This window comes from Schistocerca cancellata, chromosome 5, assembly GCF_023864275.1.
Source record: "Schistocerca cancellata isolate TAMUIC-IGC-003103 chromosome 5, iqSchCanc2.1, whole genome shotgun sequence".
NCBI lineage: Eukaryota > Metazoa > Arthropoda > Insecta > Orthoptera > Acrididae > Schistocerca > Schistocerca cancellata.
Window position 1 is genome coordinate 32,184,818 of NC_064630.1, and position 20,343 is coordinate 32,205,160.

Here is a 20,343-nt window from a genome sequence, read left to right on the forward strand (position 1 = left end):
ATTTAATATTTATTTTTCTTTTTCCATACATTTTCCTCTTTCTCAGATAGTATTCTGTTGCAATTTGACATCATTCTGACCAGTGGTGTTATTTCTACAGCGGTTTGAAAGCTTAACTTTATTTATAATCACCTTGTACTTTAAGCAGCGCATATTTTTGAAATTGAGCTAGCTGATATCACCGTTTGCAACTTAGTTTTAAGTAATTATGTTCATGTCTTGCAAGTTGCTCACAACAACTAGGAAGTGTCATGCAACCATCATTAGTGCACAAGTGAACTGAATGACTAATGCATTTTGTTAATATGGTTCCAGGGAGAAACTCCTTTTGCTAAAGGAATATTATGTTGGACCAAGGCTTGAGTAAGTTCCTCATATGATACAAGTTAGCCCCAGTTACAGACACTGTCATTATTTCGGCAAATTAGAATTTGCTCAATATTTGGCCTTTCAATCTATCATAACAGAACACAATAACGCAGGCAGAAATGACTGAAGCAATATGGTTAGGTTAATATGTCAAAATGGAGAATTTTACCTTTTGAAGCTTGGAAATAATTTTTCTGAGAGGATGTAGTAGCACTTCTTATTGTATTCGTACTTTTGTTTCTTCCCATAACATTTTGTGCTATCTTAGAGTCAGGAAACGCACTTTTTAACATTGCTGTAGAATGGTCAGTTGTGTTAAGAGGAGTATCACGACTTGCTCGGAATGTAGCAAATTTAACCTGAGCTTCCGCAGTTCCTTAGTCGAACATTGTTGTGCCTTTAGATGAAACACTGCAAAAATTGCGCATGATTTTCCATTTATATCACTCATTTCACTAGTGGGATTTTTTTGGTGCATATGTTTCTTTAACACAGTTAGAGTAGCTACTATAGAATCATTACAGTGTTTGCATTTTGCGTTATATCAGTTACCTGAGTCCTTTACTATCCATGAACGAAATACTGGATTTTCCTCCTATGTCGTGCAATGTTGTTGAAGCCTGTTCTGGAGGTTTCTCACTTTTTGACAGTTGACCTCTTTGCATTTTTTCTTTGACGTAAGAACACTGCACATCTATTCCTTACTGCTTGACATTGCACCCACTTAATAAATTACACAAATTAACACAAAATGTTAATGTTTTATGTTGTTTGACAAGGGGTGCTACCTATCATACTAGAGGGTGAAGAGCTAAGATGACAAACAGCTCACAGCACAGCTGTCGGCGTAACCACGTGTAATGAGAAATCGTACACAACAAGGAAGCATCTTCGAAATCCATTGTTACTAAAATACACTCCTGGAAATGGAAAAAACAACACATTGACACCGGTGTGTCAGACCCACCATACTTGCTCCGGACACTGCGAGAGGGCTGTACAAGCAATGATTACACGCACGGCACAGCGGACACACCAGGAACCACGGTGTTGGCCGTCGAATGGCGCTAGCTGCGCAGCATTTGTGCACCGCCGCCGTCAGTGTCAGCCAGTTTGCCGTGGCATACGGAGCTCCATCGCAGTCTTTAACACTGGTAGCATGCCGCGACAGCGTGGACGTGAACCGTATGTGCAGTTGACGGACTTTGAGTGAGGGCGTATAGTGGGCATGCGGGAGGCCGGGTGGACGTACCGCCGAATTGCTCAACACGTGGGGCGTGAGGTCTCCACAGTACATCGATGTTGTCGCCAGTGGTCGGCGGAAGGTGCACGTGCCCGTCGACCTGGGACCGGACCGCAGCGACGCACGGATGCACACCAAGACCGTAGGATCCTACACAGTGCCGTAGGGGACCGCACCGCCACTTCCCAGCAAATTAGGGACACTGTTGCTCCTGGGGTATCGGCGAGGACCATTCGCAACCGTCTCCATGAAGCTGGGCTACGGTCCCGCACACCGTTAGGCCGTCTTCCGCTCACGCCCCAACATCGTGCAGCCCGCCTCCAGTGGGGTCGCGACAGGCGTGAATGGAGGGACGAATGGAGACGTGTCGTCTTCAGCGATGAGAGTCGCTTCTGCCTTGGTGCCAATGATGGTCGTATGCGTGTTTGGCGCCGTGCAGGTGAGCGCCACAATCAGGACTGCATACGACCGAGGCACACAGGGCCAACACCCGGCATCATGGTGTGGGGAGCGATCTCCTACACTGGCCGTACACCACTGGTGATCGTCGAGGGGACACTGAATAGTGCACGGTACATCCAAACCGTCATCGAACCCATTGTTCTACCATTCCTAGACCGGCAAGGGAACTTGCTGTTCCAACAGGACAATGCACGTCCGCATGTATCCCGTGCCACCCAACGTGCTCTAGAAGGTGTAAGTCAACTACCCTGGCCAGCAAGATCTCCGGATCTGTCCCCCATTGAGCATGTTTGGGACTGGATGAAGCGTCGTCTCACGCGGTCTGCACGTCCAGCACGAACGCTGGTCCAACTGAGGCGCCAGGTGGAAATGGCATGGCAAGCCGTTCCACAGGACTACATCCAGCATCTCTACGATCGTCTCCATGGGAGAATAGCAGCCTGCATTGCTGCGAAAGGTGGATATACACTGTACTAGTGCCGACATTGTGCATGCTCTGTTGCCTGTGTCTATGTGCCTGTGGTTCTGTCAGTGTGATCATGTGATGTATCTGACCCCAGGAATGTGTCAATAAAGTTTCCCCTTCCTGTGACAATGAATTCACGGTGTTCTTATTTCAATTTCCAGGAGTGTATTTAAGTATCAAGACGAATTGTAATGGACACAAGCTGCTAAAATGTACCTTATTGCACAACAAGGTCGCCACGGGGAGTTTGTATCAGAAGACGTTTGTACATAATTTTAACGTGAGCGTAGGTCATTGTTGTGGACGTGCTTCGTAATCGTTTGATAGTAACCTAGTAATGGATGCAGAGTTGACGAGTTACGCAACGGTTTCTCTCTTAGAAAGTAAAAATTCCAGAATTGCCTTATTTTCGAGTATAATCCTCCACTTAGGATCATATATCACACAGTACTTGAAATTATGATATGCATATGATCTTTATCATACAGCTAACAATCCTGAGCAGCAATTACGCCACAATAACGCGCTGCTTTTGTGATACGTTTGTGTAACACACTGTTTTCAACAACTTCACGCGCTGTACTTGCTGCTTGTCTAGTAATTAAGATTATCTGTTTCTCTAGTTTCTTGACTTCTCCGTGGGTGTTGTTACGTAATGTTTTGATCTCGTCCTGAATGTCATTACGCAATGTTTGTACGTCTGCTTGTACCTTGTCAATGTCTGTTCTCAATTGATTGTGACCTGTTATTAAGTTTCCTATCACTTTTTGAGATTCTTTTGCCTCATCTTCAATATGACTTAGGTGTAACTGAATTTTTTTGTTTTGTTCTTTAATCGCACGCATTTGTCTCGTGGTTTCTGCATTCTGAATTTGAATTTGGTTTGCTATGTCTTTATTTCGCCTTGTCATGGTTTCTGTAATTTGTTGTAATAATCCTGCCAGATTGGTGGGTCCTATTGCGTTTTCTTCCGACGTCCTAAGCTCTGTGTTTTCGCCCAAGTGTTGGTTCGCAACCGATTGCATTGAACTGTGCTGTGACGCGTTTCTGCTCGCATTCCTTGTACTCTGTGGTGAGGGAGCTCTGATTACTTGTACTATGGGTTCTACGTATTCAAGACGCAAGTTAGAATCCTCATCGACTGTCTCCCTACTTTCCTGCTCCTCTGTCGTATGCTAACTTATGTTTTCTATGCCTTGACGTACATTATCCTCGTTATGGTGCGTTATATGTCCTATTTCTCGCAATACTGCATCGTCTGTTGTACTGTCCTCTATTCTCTGTCCATTTTCATGCTGGGTCTCTACCTCAATTCGGTCAAGGTCTCGATCTGCCATTGCTAATCTTTCCGAATCCCTTATTTTCTGTTTTAATAGCAATTCACGCGCCCTACTTCGAGTCAACATGTGCTCATACGATCTCACGCGTTTCATTAACTTTTTGTTCACACGACTTGACACTTTTATACCCAAGACTGACAATCCATTCACTCACTTGTTGGGTCAGAACCAACTTGTCAACGATGTATCCGCCACCTGTGCGCTTGCATTGAGGAGAATACTTAACTCTAACAATTTTTAAAATTCGTAACTTAATTATGCTATTGTCTTTGCTAGAATGTCTCACTATCTATCGCTGCAGCTACTGTTTTCAACTATTTATGCCTTTCAAAAAAAAATTTTTTTATTACGAAAAAATTTTAATAGGATATTTTCTCACCTAGTTAGGCATGTGGTCGACCTTCAATCATAGTATTTTACCATCCTGGCAGGGTCGCCATTTTCTAACATTCTGTGTGGTGTCTGTTTGTTCTATATCGTGTCTCCCTACCACTTTCGTGCAACGACGCTCTGAGCGTGTTTTTTAGGGAATTGACTAGTTTGAACCTGGGACCTGTTGCTGGCAAGGAGACGCCAGACCACATATGACATGTAGAGTTCAGAAGAGTTCAGTGAGACTAACGATGATATAACCAAATACTTAATTATTTCAGCATCAGCTCCACTGCACTCCCTGTAATAGAATCTTAATACTAACTAAATTTAGTGGAAAGGGTTCAAGGCTTTCCTATTTTTAGTTAGCTGGTAAAATAACGTCGAAAAAGCAGTTAAGTTTACCATTGGAAATTTTATTCTACTCACAAAACATTGTTTATAAATTGCACTATTGATTAAAGGAAATGTTTTAATACAGGATGGTAAAAACCAACTGCGTTCAACAAAAATGTGAACGAATATTCCCTGAATGGGTTTCCAAGTTCTACAATGGATCAAAGGATGACCTATGCCATATCACATCTATAATCTAGGTTTAAATTAAGTTTCACAAAAGAGAAAACTATCAAAATGGTCTACAGTGACCCTCAATTATCTTTAATTACTTATCTAACTTGTCGTAAATTACAGTGGCTGATGTGGCTTCTCAATAACTATATAACAGAAAAATCATCGCGTTTCAGATTTTTACTTCAAGTGGCAAATGTGAACAGCGTGTGCTTTAATTGACGATTGACTCTAGTATTACGCAAAAAGGGGGTGTAACAGATGAGACTTCTGCAGTTCTGAGTGAAGCTTTATGCGCTGTTGTGCGGCATCGCGTGCGTTCATTACCTTGTCGGTGTTCGTCAGGGGGCAGCCGGCAGCACAGCTCCGCTCACCTCGCCGTCTCGGAAGCAACTCTACCCTAACTTCTCCTTACTACAATTTACCGAAGTTGGTTTAAAAAAATCTATCTAGCTGTGTTTTCATCTGACCAATCAGGGTCTCAATGTTAACCTCAAGCTCCGCCTACAAAAATTCTGTCCATCCAATGAGAAACGTTATACTTTTCGTGGTGGGGCAATGTTTTTAAAGTTTGCAACATAACAGAGACGCGAAAAAGTCTCACGCTAAAACTTGCAGCTGGTGTGGTCCTTTTAGTGTTATCGTAAGATCTATACTGTTCTTCTGGAGGGCTCTATCTTTTAAAATGGGCTGGGGGGGGGGGGTGGTCCTGACGTAACAGAGACGCGAAAAAGTCTCACGCTAAAACTTGCGGCTGGGGTGGTCCTAGCGGTTAGCTGGCGACGTGGGTGTCCGTCCCTTATCGTAGGGCCTTCCAGCTTAACACGGTTCTGCTCTTGGCTTTTGTTCTCGTTTCTCCCCTCGGAACTGCATCTGTCTCACGGTGGGAAGGTATGACATGCATTTAGGCATTCTTGTGTTAGTCTGTGGTATTCCATTTGCTCACTCGTTACTCGTATTACTTTGGTTAATTTAATGTCGCGATTTATTCGGAGCTATGTGACATACTACTGGATTTGCTTATCATGTCAGGGTTTTCATGGAAGTTGTTGGATTTGCCTGACACCTTACAACAGGACCTTGTGATGGTGTAGCAGGGACTGTAAAAAGATTAGCAAGACTTGCCGGCCTCAAGCAACCTTACAAAAATCATATTTTTATATCACGACAGTTGTTTAAGTGTCTTCCATTATACATCGGTTTCCCATCACGATCAAGATACGGGCAAGCTGAAACAACGTTTCAAAGATACAAGTACTATTCCAGGTGCCCATAAGCCTCATTGTGTAAAATATGTTAACAAAGGTTTAGTAAAGACAAAGACATATTATGCTTCTTTAGTGAGTAGAGAAGAGTCAGTGATTGCTATGGTGAGTGCAATGCTGTTAACGAATAATCATGGATTTTTTGCCTGTATGTTTGACAGTCATTGCAGTCACTGGTGGGTTGCATATGTCTTACAAACATGTGAAGAAACAGATGAGATAAAGGTCAACTTCTTGCATCCACATGGAGCAGCTCCATCATTTGTGTTTCCTGCCAAACCAGACACTTGTGTCATCAGAAAATGTGGCATAATCACATTAACAATTTAGTTGGAGAATTGTGAGGAGTGATCTAGTAACTATTAAATTGCCTTTTCATTACAGCTGTAATGTAATGTAAATAATTCATAATACCGATATAATAATGCAAACCATATTTTTGCACAATATTACTTATCGATTGTACTTTATCATAATTTGTGTTTCATATATGTGTGTTATCTTCTTCATTTGGTAGTGTAGTGACTTTTTGTGCATGATTCCTTTGGTGTGCCATCTTGATATTTAACATATTTATAGTAACATACTGGGGCAATTAAATATACTTTTTTCAAAAAAATTGAAAATTGGGTGTTTTGAGATATTCAAGGTCAAAGGTCAAGGTCAATGACCTTTAGTATTAATATTCTCAGAATCTTAATATATAGCATATCGATGTAAAGGTCTATTCGTTAGCTTCCCAATGGTACCATTTTCACTGCTGTAACTGAATTAGAAACAGAATTACAATCATTTATGTTGTGACAGACACATGTAAATTTCGCACTAATTGCAAACTTTCCAGACTTTCTTCACAGTTGTAACACACACCTGCAAATAGTTATTTTTCCATTTCTTATCTGGGTCATTGAATGCACCAAATTTGAAAGAAGTCTGAGATGGTCAGGTTGAAAATGTTACTTTACAGCGTTGAATTGACACGACACATATTTTATATCGAGTAAAATACGCTACTTCTTTAACCGGCGTCATCTGATTTCTGTTTCTCTGATTCACACAGAGTATGTTGATATCTTATCGACAAGGGTTCGAGTATAATGACTTTTCTGGAGACTAGAAATCTACTCTGTAGGAATCAGCATGGGTTTCAAAAAGACGGTCATGTGAAACTCAGCTCGTGCTATTCGTCCACGAGACTCAGAGGGCCATAGATACGGGTTCACAGGTAGATGCCGTGTTTCTTGACTTCCGCAAGGCGTTCGATACAGTTCCCCACAGTCGTTTAATGAACAAAGTAAGAGCATATGGACTATCAGACCAATTGTGTGATTGGATTGAGGAGTTCCTAGATAACAGTACGCAGCATGTCATTCTCAATGGAGAGAAGTCTTCCGAAGTAAGAGTGATTTCAGGTGTGCCGCAGGGGAGTGTCATAGGACCGTTGCTGTTCACAATATACATAAATGACCTGGTGGATGACATCGGAAGTTCACTGAGGCTTTTTGCAGATGATGCTGTGGTGTATCGAGAGGTTGTAACAATGGAAAATTGTACTGAAATGCAGGAGGATCTGCAGCGAATTGACGCATGGTGCAGGGAATGGCAATTGAATCTCAATGTAGACAAGTGTAATGTGCTGCGAATACACAGAAAGATAGATCCTTTATCATTTAGCTACAAAATAGCAGGTCAGCAACTGGAAGCAGTTAATACCATAAATTATCTGGGAGTATGCATTAAGAGTGATTTAAAATGGAATGATCATATAATGTTGATCGTCGGTACAGCAGATGCCAGACTGAGATTCATTGGAAGAATCCTAAGGAAATGCAATCCGAAAACAAAGGAAGTAGGTTACAGTACGCTTGTTCGCCCACTGCTTGAATACAGCTCAGCAGTGTGGGATCCGTACCAGATAGGGTTGATAGAAGATATAGAGAAGATCCAACGGATAGCAGCGTGCTTCATTACGGGATCATTTAGTAATCGCGAAAGCGTTACGGAGATGATAGATAAACTCCAGTGGAAGACTCTGCAGGAGAGACGCTCAGTACCTCGGTACGGGCTTTTGTCAAAGTTTCGAGAACATACCTTCACCGAAGAGTCAAGCAGTATATTGCTCCCTCCAACGTATATCTCGCGAAGAGACCAAGAGGATAAAATCAGAGAGATTAGAGCCCACACAGAGGCATACCGACAATCCTTCTTTCCACGAACAATACGAGACTGGAATAGAAGGAAGAACCGATAGAGGTACTCAAGGTACCCTCCGCCATACACCGTCAGGTGGCTTGCGGAGTATGGAAAAAGAAAGAAGAAAGAAAGGGTCAGTTCTAAGTACGCAGTAATAGGTTCAGTCGTGCATATAGCTTGGCACATATGACCATATTATGACGTGCAATGTACTGTGAGTCCCAGCTGTGCACAGACGCGTCTGTAGGAGTAATTACACTACATAAGGGAAAACGCTTGCATGTATTTTACACTGGAAGTGATCACTTTTATTATGGTGCACGAACACAATACAAACATACGTCAACGCGGGAAAATGAACATTCTTTTTCTCTAAAGAACCTCATTCGCATAGAGAGTGTTTCAGTGTCCTGTCGACTATCGACTTGTCACTCCCACTTGTGCAATTGTAGTGTAGGCGACTTGCCTACAACAAATAATCGCATAGCCGTCCGGTATAATGAGTTAACGAAGTAATATTTATTCGTGAAAACTCACAATGAGAAGAAACTAAAAACAACAGAGAAGTAACAAAAACTAGGAGATCCTATAGTCTTACGGCAAAGATAAAAAACAACACATGACCAAAAAAAACTCTCGTGCACTTAGATAAAAAACAACACATGACCAAAAAAAACTCTCGTGCATTTTTGATCTCACTTTGCACCAGACATGAAAAATATCACTGCCACACAGCCACCCCCTGTGGAGCCCCAGGGATATCTTGATACTTGAATTTTATGCGACGTCCAGCTCTGGTGTGCGTCAGGTGTCTCGGGGGCGGTGACGTTGTTGTTTGTGGTGGTGATTCACCTGTCTCGGACGATGTACTGAGCGGTGTTTTGGTATGCTCTGCATCCATCATGTGTTGATGCACAGGCGTGGTGTCAGAGATCGGAGAGGATAAAACCCATTCTGGCTTGACACGTTCAATCGATACCTTTGTCGGAACACCATTGTACATTATGTCCACGGTATGCTTATTCCTACTCAGCACCTGAAATGGGCCCGTATATGGTGGTTGTAAAGGCGATTTGGCTGAGTCTGTTCGCAACATTACGTGAGAGCAATTGCACAAGTCTTTGTGTACAAACACCTTACGGTTACCATGGCGAGAAGGTGGCGGGCAACGTATATTTGTGCAGTGACGTTTTAGCTGCTGCACCCAGTGTGTGAGGCCCTCTGATCCAGGTAGTAAGGTTGGTGCTAAATAATCTGCACTGTTTCTGTACATACCTTGGTTGTCTGAGTAGGCGCATGGTGATGTACATCTTTTAGCATCTCTCCCAAAACGTTTATGGTACCAACATACCTTACGCTCGTCCTCTTGTTGACTTCGTGTTTCACGCCCAGCCCGGTCTCTCTTGCGCTTAAAGATAACTTGTGGTCGTTGTAGCGTGCGTAGTTGCGCTCGTAAATCCTCTATTGCAGTTTTTAAATCTCTAATTTCGTTTGAACTTTTTGTTGTTTGTCGCGTTGCGACCGCAGCACAGTTTACTGTTATATCGTCACTTTGGTCTTGCTTGTAATGATAATTACCGTACGTGGCATCTGTCGACGTCATTGCGACTGTTGCAGTAGGCTCGTGCGTCTCGTAGATTCTGTCTGCAGCGAGCAGTAGTTTGTCAACTGATCTTTCGTCGTGTATAGCTAGTGTAGTTCTTACTTGCATTGGTAGCTGTTGTTGCCATACGTGGAGTAACAGTCTATCAGGGACTGTCGATCTATCTACCAGGCTGCGTAAATGACGCCAGTATTCTGACGGGGTCCTATCTCCCGGTTTCTCTTGGTACAGTACTTGTTTGACTCTGATGTCGACTGACTTCACACACCGAGAAATTAATTCTTCTTTCAGTCTACAGTATGCTCCTTCAGTAGGTGGATTCACTATAATGTCAGATATCAAAACCGAGGTCTGATGGTCCAAATTACTTATCACCAAGGTGAACTTCTCGTGATCACTGAATATTCTTTGTTGTAGAAATATATTTTCCATTACTGCGAACCATGTGTGTGGCTGAGAAGGCATGAATGGGGGCGCCCGTAATTGCAACCGTTGAGTTGGTGAAGCATTGAAACCAGCGGACCCCGTTGCTGTTACTTGCTGTGGTTGTGCTGCCATGGTTGTTGAACCAACGTCATTCCTTTGGTCCAGTATATGCTTTAAGTTCATATCTTTCGAAATATGCAACTGTAAAGTTTCTATCTCATTCTGAAGCCTATGAATTTCTTCCGTTATCGAACCGTATCGTTTGCCGTTGTCGGTCATTGCTTTTGCAGTTAATGTTCGACGTAGCTAACGAAAGATTTAAAGTTCCTTAATCGGAGGTCACCAATTATGTAGGCGACTTGCCTACAACAAATAATCGCATAGCCGTCCGGTATAATGAGTTAACGAAGTAATATTTATTCGTGAAAACTCAGAATGAGAAGAAACTAAAAACAACAGAGAAGTAACAAAAACTAGGAGATCATATAGTCTTACGGCAAAGATAAAAAACAACACATGACCAAAAAAAAACCTATTCTTACCTCCATGAAAAAAACTCTCGCGCACTTTTGATCTCACTTTGCACCAGACATGAAAAATATCACTGCCACAGTAGTCAGAGATTTTCCTACTAACTCTTGATACTTGATAGTAATAACTTTGCAGTTCATAATTGTGTATGTGTTGCTAACTCTTCAGCGCGAAGTATGTTTGTAGTTGAAGATACTCTCCAAACAAAATACCTTATTAAATATGTTTGCCTCGGAGAACAACATAGAATTGTTGCAACGGACCTAGTTCGTATATGGACAGAAGAAATGTCTTCGGAAGACATTATTCGTCGTTGCCAGGTGAGGGAGGATTTAATTTACATTGTACGGTGTGCATTAAGAGTATTTAAATTATTCAGAACTGGTACTGACCTTTGAGGAGGTGTCATTGCTCTTTTGTCGCCGTTAATAACAATATCCACGTATGGTCTGCCTTTGTTTTTCGTAGGTTTATGTCTTGGTTTCCAGGTGACATCAAATTTAAATGGAAAAAGCACGTTTTTAAAAGAATAAAAAATCTACAGTGCGCCCAGAAATGAACCCTCCATAGAGAAGACTATTATTAAGAAAAACATTTTGAGAGCATAACAAACGATCCCAGAATTATTGATCACACCGAAACCCCCTGCCAGCACTGACTCAAGAAATCATGTAATTGGCGGACGTAAACCACTCATTGAAGTCTAATATGCATAAAATCCCAACCATAACAAGAATTTTAGTTATTTTGATGTCCTTCGTTGGCATCACCAAACCACTTGTCACCATCCAGTCTAACCTAAACATCGAGCTACACTTCCGATATGTCTCTCACCACGACAAATATTTTAAAAGCGTATACTTTGTAAAAACCAAATATGTGTTATCATTGTTAGGTTCAATCTGTTTATCACATTTATGTCACATCATTATTATGTGGCGAGTCAAAACAGTCAAATGTTTACATTAAAACCTGCCAGTTTTATTGTTTGTGTGCCCTTGTCAGGTGCTTTCTCGTTTCTTTGCTTGTGGAAGAAGAACTCTACTCTATGACTGCTGTTACATCTGGCATCATATTCAAAGTTTCCATTGATTAGGTTTTGTTTTGCTTGCATATTAAATCGTACATCATCGCCTTATGAAAGAAACTACTGCCATTTTTCAGTTCTTGTCAAAGGGCTGGCTCGACATCATAATGTAAGCAGGTAGGTACGTAGGGAGGAAAGTCGTCTGTTTATTTCTAAAACCAGTTGTACTGTAAGAATAATATGTGGTGCTCACCCACAGTCCTCTAGCAGACTACTATTTAAGGAGCTCTGCATTTTAACTACCGTTTCACACTATATTTATTCTCCCATGAAGTTTGTTTATTTACTTCTTGATTCATCCATGGATTATCTGACAATGGTATAGGATCTGTCAAGGTAACACAGTGCAAATCAGTTGGCCAAAATATATATCAGCATTCTTAGTGTGCTTTATGAGGGTAGAACAGGTAGTCTATGGGAGTAAAGTCATTGGTGATATAAAATGTTTTTAGTTTTTTCTTTGTTTTTCCTGGGGAAATGTAATGCCAGCTGGCTCTTATTCCACTATTAGTGCAGACTTCGGTAATATTTTCCCTGACATATACATCACAGATTAGTTGATGTACTCACTTTGTGCAGTAAGGATGCCCAATTTCTTAGATAGCTGGGCAATTCCATAGTTACGGGTGTTACATGTAAACACCTTAAAATCAGGAAAAATTATGTAAGGAAAAATATTTATTGAATTTAATATTGAAAACTCTTAAGGCTTACATTATATTTCATGTTAGAAATGTTGATACTGGAATTGTTTTATTGTTCTCCTGGTTATTAATCAAAAAAAGTAGTGTTACGGGTGTTACCAAAAGTAGTCCTGGCCCTTGTTATGAGTTAGGGAATTCTCTAATTTCTGCAAACTTGATGAAGCTTTTATTCTTGTAAAACAACTGTTAACAGGTAATGCCCCAAATTTTATTTTGAAACACACACACAGAATTTCAAGCTTTCGCAACCAACGGTTGCTTCGTCAGGAAAGAGGGAAGGAGAGGGAAAGACGAAAGGATGTGGGTTTTAAGGGAGAGGGTAAGGAATCATTCCAATCCCGGGAGCGGAAAGACTTACCTGAGGGGGAAAAAGGGACAGGTATACACTCGCACATTAGGTGTCTGTGTGGGTGGATGTGTGTGTGTGCGCGCGAGTGTATACCTGTCCTTTTTTCCCCCTAAGGTAAGTCTTTCCGCTCCCGGGATTGGAATGACTCCTTACCCTCTCCCTTAAAACCCACATCCTTTCGTCTTTCCCTCTCCTTCCCTCTTTCCTGACGAAGCAACCGTTGATTGCGAAAGCTTGAAATTCTGTGTGTGTGTGTTTTTTATTGTCTCTGTCTACCAGCGCTTTCCCGTTTGGTAAGTCATGGAATCTTTGTTTTTAATATATTTTTCCCATGTGGAATGTTTCTTTCTATTTTATTTATATATATCTGTTACGGGTGTTACATTCAATGTTAAGGGTGTTACATAGATGCATCAGATTTGATTCTTGAAGGAATAATTGCACAAAAAGAAAAGAAGTATTGTAGTTTATTTGGAATAAAAGTATGTACTTTAGAAAACATATTTGAAGGATGAAGCTATTTATTACACAAAAATTTATAGTACAACTAAGCCAATATATCGTTACTTACTTAACATTTACCTCATTTTGTGGGCCTAATAAATTTATGACAAAAATGTTTTCTTATTATTGATAGGTTTAAAAACTTCATTTAATAATCTTTTTCAGCAACATCCAACTCAAAATTAAACTCATAGTACAAACGGTTACCTTGTTGTTTGATTTCTGATGTTGTTACCTTAGATAGTATTTGACTGAATTTCACAAAACAAACATCAGTTTCATCTAGTTTAAAATGTGTTTTACTTTTTCCTACTGACTTCAGAAACATTATTTTCACATCCTCCTCTTCATCAACCTCACGCTCGCAGATTCCCAAGTAACGGTGTTGAATTTTGGACAGGGCTGGCTTCTTTTTGTCACTTGGAATGTCAACCAAGACAAATAACCCAAATTTTAAATCAGACTTTTCAATTTTATTAGTTAGGCTTAACTCACAAGCACTTCCAATATTGACTTGTGATTCAGATAGTGAAACAGTCTCCTAATCAGAATCATCAGCACTGCACACTTCATAGAAGTTTATGCATCTTTTTGCATGTAATGTTTTAACTTTGGCCTCCTCAGTAATAAATACTGACACTCTTGTCATTAATGGCTCTGCTGTTTTTGAAGCCAGCAAATCAGTTGTGTTATAAGGCCGAAAGTGATGGCAGCCCTGGATTTGAGGAATCGCTTGTAAATTTTTCCACCTTTCATCCAAAATAGGAATGTTATGCTCCACTGTTATCTTATCAACCCATAGTATCTTAACTTTAGAAAAATTCTTCAGCGTGTGGTCATAAAAGTCAATTGTGTTGCTAACAATAATTTTCCTAGATCTAACAGCTGTCCACACGCTCCTCTTCAGTGCACCTCCAATGCCATCCATGGCTCCAAAAAAATTCCACTCAACTGTCAATCCAAAGTCTCTCTCAAAATAACATAGATTGGACAAAGTATATTTATTTTTGAACTGACCAGCACAGTTGTCAGAACATATAAAAACTCTTTTAACTTTAGGAAACGCTGTTTTAATCTCCGTTATAACAGTTTTAAGAAAAGTCCACACATAATATTTTGTGTGTGAAAGATCGTTACTGATGACTGCATAGGACCTGATGTCATGATTTGCAAACCAAATGCAGAAAGTGCAAATAGTTACTTGTGAATGCGCCCAGTGTGCACTCTGTGCCTCATCTTGTGAAATTAGAGCATAATTCTCTGTGAAGTCCATTAGAAGAACATTCTTCAACGTCAAGGTTGTTTTTCTTTCCTTGGAAGAAATCACTCTGCTTTATCTTCACGTAGCAATGTTTCTTAAACTGAGGCAATTTGTCAACCATTGACGCTAAGGCATCATCGCAGCTCCCTGGATGTTCACTAAGACAAGGACGATGTTTCGCATCATTTTCCCATTGCTTCCAGACAATCTTTTTAGTTAAGTCAAAGCCTTCTGGGATAAATTTGCTCAATTTAATTTGACGTTCCTGGCATGACCCAAAAACACAGTCTTCGTTCTGTGAATTACAACTTAATTTGTTCAATAATTCCTTGTGATTGCTTGGAACAGATGGAACAGCTTTACTCAAAGACTCAAGTATGCTTATGAAATTGTAGTGGTACTTACACACACATACATTATGTGGTGTATATGATGATAGGAGAACAAGAGGTGGTCGCAGTGAATAAAACGTGGGCTTTCCTACAGAAATATCTGGATGGAGTTTTTTGAATTCCTCATAAACCTCTCCTACAGTTAGTGCTTTTGGAATTTCTGTTTACATTCTCCCTTTTTCCATACAGTTACAACATCTTTACGCCCAGGAGCTTGGCGGCTAATGTCGTCCCTAGTGAAGAACTCGTGAATTTTTAGTTTCTCCTCTTCACTTAAGACTGGAGTTCTGGTATGTTTTGTATCACATATGAAAGTTTCAGAGCCAATTATATCGGAAACTATCTTTTTAATAACAGCAGATTTTTTACTGGGGCTTTTTGGAAGTACCTTCAACACTTTCTTCACAGCTTTACCAAATGTCTCTTTACACTTATACGTCCCAATAGGAGAAGATTCATTTGGAACTTTTGATCTTGTGAGTTTTTCTTTTATCTGAATGCTCTCACTCTCTCTCTTATTTTTCTTCGATTCTTATCTCTAAGACGTTGATTATTTTTCAATTTTTCTTTAACCTGCAATCTTCTTAATTTGTCTCTTTCTCGTTCTTTCTTCAAGTAAGCTTATCTGTTTTCTTGGTTTTCTTTCATCTTTTCTCGGTGCTTCTTCACTCTTTCCCTTGGTGGTACTGGTGCCATGGTTTGCAAAGACAAAAATCCTGCTAATGCAGGTCTATTTATGTATAAACATAACACTGTGCAGGGAGATAAAAGTAAAAGACATTGTTAAACATAGGCTGTTATGAATAACTAGAATTTGCCTCAATAAGCAGTTTACTGAGGTTAGCAATATTGTTGTTCTTGGAAAAGTTAGAATAGAAAACATAAACTATATGTAATCTAAAGAATTTTGGGCTTAATTAACTTTTTTAGGATAATGCCAGTTGAGTCAGGTTAATGCCCTAATTAACTTTTATAATGTAGGTGTAGTGCTTAAACACATGTATGCAGAGGAATAAAAATTTTAGTTTTCATGCTTAAAACTGTTTTCATCCGTAATAAGCAGAGTTAAAAACTTTTTTCATTCATAATAGTACCCTTTGGTTATAATTTAAATGTATGGCCTAGGCCTACTAAAGATGAAGGTGGCATTAAACCTTCCAATTCAAGTTACGGGTGTTACGCATGTGTTAAGTAACACCCGAAACAAAAATTAGTAGCATCCGTAACAGCTCTAAGAGTGTTAAATAAGATTTCAAAATGCCATGTAATGGTATGATATTGTAAAACGTGCATAACCTCACTTTTGCAGAAAGGTATTGTACAGAACAAATTTACTAGATTACAATTAAACTTTTGTGTCTTTTTTGTTACGGTAGTTACAAGCTGCATATATATTATAAAATTTTATATTTCATCGCAACTGATATTTCAGCAAGCATTATGAATGTTTTCTATTTTGCTATATTATAATTTGAAATTGATTGTTTTTTTATGTAACTGAATTATTCTGTTACATACTGTATATTTAGGTACGTCAAACGACAGTGCGCGCTTACCTCCAGTTAACAGCACTAGAGGCGTTCATGGCAGAGTGAAAGGAAACATTCAGATGGAAGGAAATCCTTCCATTGGGGATAGTGAAACAGCTAATGATGGAACAACATGGACTGTTACATCTATGAAAGCTTTTCCTGGAAGGCGTTCACAGCAGAACATGTTGAAGGTAGCACTGGGACCTGCAGGCTATGTGAAGAAGTTTGCCAGGGACAATATATATTCTAGTGCATGGAGATTGCTAGTTGATGACACCATGCTTCAAAATATAAAGAAGTGTACAGAAAATAGAACATGCCAAGGACTACATAATGACGATTGGACCATTAGCGTCGATGCAATAGGAATCGCAATATCACTTACGTATTTACGAGGCGTATATGGAGCAAAAAACTTTCCATTGAAGCTGTTATGGTCGAACACATGGGGAATAGTTTTTTTTTTTTTTTTTACACAATGATCAGAAATAAGTTCACTGAAATTTTGTGGTTTATGCAACTTCACGAAAAGATCACTTGTTCACATACACTAAAGACAGATCGTTTTGCACCTGCTGCCCATGTGTAGAATCGTTTCATTGCCAATTTCTTGCTGTGTTATATTCCAGGTGAAAATATCACTGTGGATGAGCAATGGTTTCCATGCAAGGCTAGATGCTCATTCATTCAATACATGAGCAGTAAGTCAGACAAATTTGGAATAAAGTTTTGGCTTGCAGTTGATATGAACTCTAAGTATCTGGCGAGTGGGTTTCCTTATCTAGGCAAAGATGAGCATTGTCCCATAGGTGTTCCCCTTGCTGAGCATGTTGTAACATGTCTTACGCAACCCTTTGTTTCCGCAGGAAGAAACATAACCTGCGACAATTTTTTCACAATGAAATACCTTGCAGAAAATTTGAAACGTAAGAGTACAAGCGTTGTAGTCACAATGAAGATATCTATAGGGGAAATACCTCGATCAGCAAAATCTGCTGTAGCGCCTTTGCACACAACTATTCTTCATAAGTCAGGTGACATGACTAACATGCTATCAGGGGAAAAAGAAGAGAAATGTGCTTATTTTGAGTTCAATGCATGACACAGTAACTATTGACGAACGACATCCTAAAAGCTACCAGAGTCAGTGGCCTACTACAATAACACCAAGTATGACTTTGACAAAATTGATCAAATGGCTCTGCCTTACACTGTGAAGTATGGATGCCGCAGATGGCCCATGCATGTTTTTTACAATGTATTGGACTAAGCAGCTATAAGTGTTTGGGTACTCCATACGGAAGTAACAGGAGAAAAAGTAAGCAGACATCAGTTTATATACAAATTGGCAGAAGAGTTGGCTTCAGCAAGTAAGGCCACAAGGGTACAAAATACTCTTGCTAATACAGTATCACCACATTGCAACATTTGGAAGACTTGTCAAATTGGAGGGTGTAAAGGAAAGAATAGAAGCAAGTATTTATGTATAAAGTGTGGCAAGTATGTTTGCAGATCGTATTTAGGCAATGCTGAATACACCTGTGTGAGGTGTCACGATGCCGCAGCTGGTTTTGAGTGAGTAAATCAGGGTTATAAATGTTTTCTCTATATAGAATATATTGTACTTTTCAGATATTTGTGTTAAAACACAGTTTTCTTGTCTACGGAAAGTTATATATTCCACATTTTGTTACATAATTTTTTTTATTAATTTTTAGGTATAATATGTTCATTGGAAGAATACTGGAACACGTGAGGCAATACTGACCTTACGACTTATCTTAGAAGAAAGATTAAGGAAAGGCAAACCTACGTTTCTAGCATTTGTAGACTTAGGGAAAGCTTTTGACAATGTTGACTGGAATACTCTCTTTCAAATTCTGAAGGTGGCAGGGGTAAAATACAGGGAGCGAAAGGCTATTTACAATTTGTACAGAAACCAGATGGCAGTTATAAGAGTCGAGGGACATGAAAGGGAAGCAGTGGTTGGGAAGGGAGGGAGACAGGGTTGTAGCCTCTCCCCGATGTTATTCAATCTGTATATTGAGCAAGCAGTAAAGGAAACAAAAGAAAAATTCGGAGAAGGTATTAAAATCCATGGAGAAGAAATAAAAACTTTGAGGTTCGCCGATGACATTGTAGTTCTGTCAGAGACAGCAAAGGACTTGGAAGAGCAGTTGAACGGAATGGATGGTGTCTTGAAGGGAGGATATAAGATGAACATTAACAAAAGCAAAACGAGGATAATGGAATGTAGTCGAATTAAGTCGGGTGATGTTGAGGGTATTAGATTAGGAAATGAGACACTTAAATTAGTAAAGGAGTTATGCTATTTGGGGAGCAAAATAACTGATGATGGTCGAAGTAGAGAGGATATAAAATGTAGACTGGCAATGGCAAGGAAACCGTTTCTGAAGAAGAGAAATTTGTTAACATCGAGTATAGATTTAAGTGTCAGGAAGTCATTTCTGAAAGTATTTGTATGGAGTGTAGCCTTGTATGGAAGTGAAACATGGACGGTAAATAGTTTGGACAAGAAGAGAATAGAAGCTTTCGAAATGTGGTGCTACAGGAGAATGCTGAAGATTAGATGGGTAGATCATATAACTAATGAGGAAGTATTGAATAGGATTGGGGAGAAGAGAAGTTTGTGGCACAACTTGACCAGAAGAAGGGATCGGTTGGTAGGACATGTTCTGAGGCATCAAGGGATCACCAATTTAGTATTGGAGGGCAGCGTGGAGGGTAAAAATCATAGGGGGAGACCAAGAGATGAATACACTAAGCAGATTCAGAAGGATGTAGGTTGCAGTAGGTACTGGGAGATGAAGAAACTTGCACAGGATAGAGTAGCATGGAGAGCTGCATCAAACCAGTCTCAGGACTGAAGACCACAACAACATGTTCATTGTACCATGTAATCCTACAGAAAAAAGTAAAACTATATCCTGGTAAACTGTGTAACTTGTCTGGAACAAATTGATGTGTTACAATGTGTTTACTCTTTTAGAAACGGCAAATGAAACTGTACCCATCAAAATGACAGGTTGGTCCTTCTAGGTAGATTGAAATCCCCAGTCCTTCTAATGTTAACTTACTCTTGAGATCTCAAAATTTTTAAGCGAGAAAAGCTAAAACTTGTATGGAAATCAGAGAATTTCACTTGGGGAAACGTGAGGCAATCCTGAAAACATATCCTGATTTCATTCAAAAATCTCTTCTTTGTTACACTGATTTTAGTTAACTATTTAATCTGCTTGGTAAGTTTATTGTATAGTCTTACATATGTCACTACTGTACACTGGTATGTAATTTACAGCCTCACTTGAAAATTACTCTGCTTTGGCAACCAGTTTTGGATGGCAAGTATCCATTCAAGTTTCCTGTAAAGTCTAAGGTTACTAACAGGAATTCAAATTGTACAATAAATCTTCTTACACAGTAGATTTGGTAATATACTTACAAATATTGATGACATAAATGGATTTCTTTTAGAATTCGAACTCTGTCAGTAACCTTAAATTTTGTGTATTTTTTGAAAGCGGTTGTCAATAAAATACAGTGTTATAGTAATACATTGTACTACATACTATATTGTCCACTTGCTGTTGGTCTGTGATCCTGTGGCAAATTTTACGAACAGTGCACTGACATACACACTGATGGCAAAACTC

At 39.8% G+C, this 20,343-nt stretch overlaps 1 protein-coding gene across 1 annotated transcript in view; it reads left to right on the forward strand.

Annotated features, from left to right (window-relative positions):
* The first annotated feature begins 10,948 nt into the window (after positions 1-10,948).
* Positions 10,949-20,343, forward strand: part of LOC126188177 (non-homologous end-joining factor 1-like) — a 137,145-nt gene continuing 127,750 nt past the window's right edge. The window contains exon 1 of the mRNA XM_049929698.1: positions 10,949-11,160. Coding sequence (XP_049785655.1) covers positions 11,017-11,160 — 144 coding nt within the window. The 5' untranslated portion in view covers positions 10,949-11,016. The remainder of the gene's footprint in view (positions 11,161-20,343) is intronic.